The 6,592-nt window shown below is 52.3% G+C and overlaps 1 protein-coding gene across 1 annotated transcript; it reads left to right on the top strand.

The window, feature by feature from the left end:
- Positions 1-2,190: 2,190 nt before the first annotated feature.
- Positions 2,191-6,150, top strand: GPR27 (G protein-coupled receptor 27). The gene has a single exon (XM_045088498.1). The coding sequence runs from the start codon at positions 2,439-2,441 to the stop codon at positions 3,573-3,575; it is 1,137 nt and encodes a 378-aa protein (XP_044944433.1). The 5' UTR covers positions 2,191-2,438; the 3' UTR covers positions 3,576-6,150.
- The last annotated feature ends 442 nt before the right edge of the window (positions 6,151-6,592 follow it).

Below are 6,592 nucleotides of genomic sequence, written 5' to 3'. Positions count from 1 at the left end.
AATGATGTGTTTGTAGTAGGAGAGGACTTCTCAAAAGCTATCCAGAGAGGGCCTACTTAAATGGCAGGAACACTTTTGCACTTCCCTTTTTTTCCTTTGTTTTTGCCTGGAATGCAGAAGCAATGGCTGGAGCGTCAGCAGCTTATGGGTCCTAAGGGAAGGGCTAAAAGACTTTCAGAGATTTGGTCCTTGTGCCAGCAACCACTGACCTCCGGACTTCTTGTTTCATGAAGAAAATAAACACACATTCACCTTCAGGCTAGCGGTATCAATATGCAATTCCTAGCCAAAATATTCTCCAAAATCTATTTCTCTTTTCTGTCAACAAATATTGCAGACCTACAAGGTCAGCCACCTATTTGTACCTGGCCCCTTTAGGAGTCCTAAGACAGACTGCCATTGGCCATCCCTTAAATTTTTACAAAAGGTCCAAACTGTCCTCGAGGTGCTTGTTACTCAGTGTGGTATGAGGACTGGTAGCATTAATGGCACTTAGGAACTTGTTAGAAATGCAAAGTCTCTGGCTCCATCCCAGACCTACTGACTCAGAATCTGCATTTTAACAGGATCCCAGTGATTTCTGTGTACCTTACAGTCTGAGACTTGGACTAGACTTCCAGGCTCTACTCTGTCCTTCCTCTTAATTAAGCACTACTGCCGAAAGAATCTTCCCGAAGCACAGCTCTAACAGTATCACTCTCCTTGGGATACTTCAAGTCACCTCACTGCCTACAGACTCAAGTTTAGACTCCTTAGCCTGATGGTCAAGGCCTTCCATGAGCTTATGTTCTCCTGGAAAGGCCCATCAAAGTGCCGGTCATGCACACCGTAGGTGGGCAATAAATAATGTTCTGTGTAAAAGAAAAAAAAAATCAGGGTACGTGAGAAACAACATATTCCTCATTTCTGTTTTGGGGATAGAGTAGTACCAAAACCCAAACCAAAACAAAGACACCCCTACCACCACCACCAAAAGAAACAACAACAAAAACAGCCAAAAAGCAAAACAGACCTGGCCACTTGCCTTCATGGAGCTTACAGACAGGCTGGAAGGAGAGAAGTCTAGAAAATAAAACGACCAAACGATAAATGATAAGTGCTGTGAAGAAAATGAGCAGGCAGAGGTACCGAACAAGGCGGACTGGTCAGAAGGATGGCCCGCAGAGTGGGAAGCTTGCTCTGGGACTGGACCAGGCAGAGGGAAAGGCACACGCAAAACCTTGAGAGAATCTGGTGAGTTTCACGACCGGAACACAGGCTGCCCTTTCAGGCTCACCCACAAAAGAGATTCCCCTGGAGAAAGGTGTCATGGAGTGCACCTGAGAGAAAATGCTGTATTTCTGTTCCCTGACCTAAGTCTTCACTGGGACCACAGGTGAGGCCGAGAGTAGGGCACGCGGCAGAGTCCCTGAGAGTCCAGCCCTGGCAATCAGACCCAGCGCATCGGGGTCCCCGCTCTGCCATTTGCTGGCTCTCAACTCCCTCGAGCCCCAGGCTTCTGCTCCCTCGGGTAGAAAGTGGTGTTAAGGATAGAACCAACTTTGGAGTTGCTGGGAACGTCAGGGAGATAACGCTCTCGTAGAGCTCCCCCAAGACTGCCACATCAGGGCTCGCCTGAACCCCGCGGTTACAGGATTACGACGGTGACGATCGCTACTGTTAATCATTAGCTTGCGGCCAGAAGCCTCGACCCCCAGATTCCGCTCGGCCCCCGCCTCCCCAGGCCCCCCGACCCTGCCGTCCCTAGCCACCTCCCCCTGCGCACGGCCACCGTGACCCCAGCGCGGGCGCCGGACGCCGCCGCCGGACCCCCGTTACCTGGGGCCAAACGCGACTTGTCGCCACCTCGCGTCCTGGGCCCTGCCTCCCTCCCGGCCGCCTCCCGGCCCCGCGGCTGCCGCGGCGGCGCCCCCAGCCCAGCCCGGCCCCGGGCGGCGCGGGCTGCCTCGGCGGGGCTGGTGGCGGCGGCCACGCTGCGCGCTCCGGCGAAGGGGAGGGGGCTCCGCGGCGGCGGCGGCGGCGGCGGCGGCAGAGGCTGCGGCGGCGGCGGCGGCGGCGGGCCCGGCGGGGGGCAGAGCCAAGAGGCGCGGCTGCGGCGGCGGCGGCGGCGGCGGCGGCGGAGGAGGAGGAGAAGGCGGAGGATGCGGGGGGCTGCGGGCGGCGGCGCGGCCCTGTCCGCAGTGAAGCCCGCGGCGCCCGAGGTGCAGGGAGTGGCCGTCGCCTCCTGCGCGCATCATTCCTGAGATGGCGGCGGCGGCGGCGCGGCGGCTCGGAGAGCCCGGGAGGGGCCAGCCGGGCGCGGGCTGAGCCCCGCCGGCCGGGAGCTCGCCGGAGGGCCCGCGCGGCGGCGGAACCCGGGCGCGGAGGCCCGGGGGTTGGGGAGGGCGGCGAGGCCGGGAGCGGCCCCGGAGCGGAGCGCACGGCCCGGGGAGGCCGCGATGGCGAACGCTAGCGAGCCGGGCGGCGGCGGCGGCGGCGGCGAGGCGGCCGCCCTGGGCCTGAAGCTGGCCACGCTCAGCCTGCTGCTGTGCGTGAGCCTGGCGGGCAACGTGCTGTTCGCGCTGCTCATCGTGCGGGAGCGCAGCCTGCACCGCGCCCCGTACTACCTGCTGCTCGACCTGTGCCTGGCCGACGGGCTGCGCGCGCTCGCCTGCCTCCCGGCCGTCATGCTGGCGGCGCGGCGTGCGGCCGCCGCGGCGGGGGCGCCGCCGGGCGCGCTGGGCTGCAAGCTGCTCGCCTTCCTGGCCGCGCTCTTCTGCTTCCACGCCGCCTTCCTGCTGCTCGGCGTGGGCGTCACCCGCTACCTGGCCATCGCGCACCACCGCTTCTACGCCGAGCGCCTGGCCGGCTGGCCGTGCGCCGCCATGCTGGTGTGCGCCGCCTGGGCGCTGGCGCTGGCCGCGGCCTTCCCGCCCGTGCTGGACGGCGGCGGCGGCGGCGACGACGAGGACGCGCCGTGCGCCCTGGAGCAGCGGCCCGACGGCGCCCCCGGCGCGCTCGGCTTCCTGCTGCTGCTGGCCGTGGTGGTGGGCGCCACGCACCTCGTCTACCTCCGCCTGCTCTTCTTCATCCACGACCGCCGCAAGATGCGGCCCGCGCGCCTCGTGCCCGCCGTCAGCCACGACTGGACCTTCCACGGCCCCGGCGCCACCGGCCAGGCGGCCGCCAACTGGACGGCGGGCTTCGGCCGCGGGCCCACGCCGCCGGCGCTCGTGGGCATCCGGCCGGCGGGGCCCGGCCGCGGCGCGCGCCGCCTCCTCGTGCTCGAGGAGTTCAAGACGGAGAAGAGGCTGTGCAAGATGTTCTACGCCGTCACCCTGCTCTTCCTGCTGCTCTGGGGGCCCTACGTCGTGGCCAGTTACCTGCGGGTCTTGGTGCGGCCCGGCGCCGTCCCCCAGGCCTACCTGACGGCCTCCGTGTGGCTGACCTTCGCTCAGGCCGGCATCAACCCTGTTGTGTGCTTCCTCTTCAACCGGGAGCTGAGAGACTGCTTCAGGGCCCAGTTCCCCTGCTGCCAGAGCCCCCAGACCACCCAGGCCTCCCTCCCCTGCGATTTGAAAGGCATTGGCTTATGAGGGGCTCTCAAGCCACGGACGCCCCACCCGGCCTTTCCCTTTGGCTCGGACAGGGACGTCGTCCCTCCCCTTGCGGCCCCCTTGTTGATTTTCTAAGCTGCCTTCGAGATGACTCTCCAAGTGGATCAGCACTTGGGCTGTACAGAGAGACTACTTTTTTCGAGGGGGGAGGGATGGGTTTCGATGTTCCAGCCCTACCCCAGCTCCGTGCTTTTGTCCTACTAAGTGTATTTTCATCCTGACAATAGGCCTTGGAGTCTTTGTACTGGTACTGACTGACGTCTTTTATTCTATGTGTTTTTCTTTCTTCCTTCCTTTCTTTTTTTAATACAGGCTAAAACTAATTTTCTTCATGCAACGTTTCCTAAAGACCATGGCCAGTTTTCTACAGAAGCTATTTTTGACAACCTCAAGTGGCATTACATTTTGCAGTGAAGTAGAGGAACCTAGGGGGACTTCACAAGTTTGACTTCTTGAGGGTCTTCTGTTGGAAGCAGGAGAAAGGGGGGGGGATTGTCTTAAGTTCCCTCCGAGTTGCCGGCCGGCCGTGGGGTCCGTTGCGCTGCCCTGGCTCGTTGAAAGGGTTGAAAACTTTGTTCGGTATTGATAATGAATTTAAAGAGCAGAAACCGGAGTGTAAAGTTGCAAGGCGGTGTTTGTAAGCAGTAACAAGTAATGGGATTTGTTTCCTACCTTACTTTCTACTACTAGAAAATACACATCAGCTACAACTGCTCTCTGTATTATACCAATCTTGAGTGGAAACATTTCTGTAAAATTGTAACTTTTAAAAGAGTAAAAGTGTTTTGGTTAGTGATGGTGTGAAGAAAATACAGTATTGCATGTTTTTGTGCTGATTGTGGCTCACGGATTGGGAAGGCTCTGAGAAGCAGAGTACGAAATCAGAATTGCTTAGGTATTTTTTGCCAATAAAGATTAAAATACGTTTAGGGAAGCAGCTTGTGCTTTGAGAAGCCCAGTTTTATTCTGTCTTATGAAACGAATTTCCACTTTGAAAATGGTTCTTCTTTTGTTCATGGTATAAATGAATGAAACATAATGATACTCTACTTCTACAAGACAAAGCATTTCCTTAAAATGTTTGCTAGGTTAAGCTGTGCTGTTCATCTGATGGATATTTTAAATTAATAATGACAACCATAATTTTAAATACTTGTTAGACATATTGTAATCTTAAATGGAAAGACTAAATTCTGCAAGTACTGTATAATATTTTTTGCTTATAATGCTACATTTTTATTAATGTACCTTACGTTTTGAGGATTTATATCTGTATTTCTCTTTGCATTATACAAATATACCAGTATTTTCATTCTGGAGTGGTTTCTTGTTGCTGTTGCCTGAGGTTGTGACTGGTGGTAAGACACTTCTAAATATGATATTCATGTTCCATTAGCCTTTTGTGCATGCCTATTTGGTTGACCATCAGCATATTTAAGACATTTGGAGTCTTGTTAACTTAAAATGCAAGATAAAAATCTGCAAATCTTCTCTTTAAAGAAACAGTAGATGTATATACTGCTTTTATAACTTTTTAAATGAACATACAAAACACGAGTGTGAGCATTTTGATAAAAATAACTAAATAAGGTGCAGTAAATATCTTGAAGTTTACTATAATTGAGCATAATATAAAGTGTTCAGTCCCAGAGGCCTAAGCCAAAATAAGAAGGGGTGGCCAGTTTATCTCTGACAAAGGCATTGTTTTGTCTGTAGCAGACAGTCTGTGAAGATGGTCTCATATTTGGAAAATATGATTAAATATTACCCTATTTCTTCCCAGATCATGAGGCCAGATAGATATTAATTCTCCAAGAGCCGCTTGTCAGAAATCTCAGCTAACCAGAAGACAGAGAGGCGGGGAAGTAAATCTCATCTTAAACACCCCCCCCCCCGCATCCATGTTAAAAAAAAAAAGAAGAAGTCTCTAAGCCAATATGATTTTCAGAGTATTTAACACCTGGCATGGCTCAGAGACCAAGTCATCTGACTCCTGAACACATCCAGCCTTACACAGCAGCCTGTCGGAACAACCCATGGGCCCTATATATATGGCTTTGAGTTCATGGATATTTTTTTCATAGGAGAATCCATAAGTCAGTGATCCTCAAATTTTAATATTCATTATAATTACGTGAAGTGCTTGCAGAGTCCAGAGATTTTGTATTAGGAGGGGTTGAGGTTGGACCCAAGAAAGAACATCCTTAAGAGTTACCCCAGTTGGCTGGAGAGAGACCAATAGGCCTTTGTGTTCAGATGTAAGATCTATTTTAGATGCCATGTCTATAAACTCGGTTATCTGGTTTTGGTTTTGTTGTGTTTTATTCTGATTAGATGGATGATTTCTAATGAGAGTTCAGGTGAAGAGTAATGAGAAATGACAGCCAACTGTAAAGGGAACAGAAGAACAAAGAGAGGCAGAGAAATGAGCGGTCTATGGGAATAGTGTGTAGAGGCAAAACGCCCCTCACACCTCAACAGCTCTTTGGATCAATGACTCTATTAACATGTACTTTGATTGCTAATTATATTAATAAAACATCATCAAGAAAAAGTTTAGTTGTGTTTCAGAATACTCTACTCATTGTACCAGGACAGGTACAAGGTCTTTGGGGAAGACTTTCATTAAAATAGCTCATTTGTTTATTTGGGAAGTTAATTTAGCACATCTCCACTCTCCCCCAGCTCCCATGAGATAACAAGTTTTCCCTGAACTTGAACCAGTAGAAAGCAGATTTCTTGTATATAACTCTTCATCAGCACGTCCTGGCATGGAACTACTGGGTCAAAAATAAGAATTCTTAGGTGTTTTCATATCATATGTCTAAAAGTTTCGCAGGAACAGGATTATTTATATTTCCACCCGTGTTTCCTTTTTTTTTAAAAAATGAGATATCTCAAATGGGAAAGCTGTAATAAATCAATAACCATAATGACAATAATCTCTGTATCCATTATCCAAGCTTGACAAATCTTACCAGTTTTGCCATATTGGT

The sequence above is a fragment of the Mustela putorius genome, unplaced genomic scaffold (assembly GCF_011764305.1).
Source record: "Mustela putorius furo isolate JIRA1106 unplaced genomic scaffold, ASM1176430v1.1 tig00000095_pilon_pilon_pilon, whole genome shotgun sequence".
NCBI lineage: Eukaryota > Metazoa > Chordata > Mammalia > Carnivora > Mustelidae > Mustela > Mustela putorius.
The sequence above is the reverse complement of the archived record's forward strand: the minus strand, read 5'-3'. Positions and strand labels throughout refer to the sequence as shown.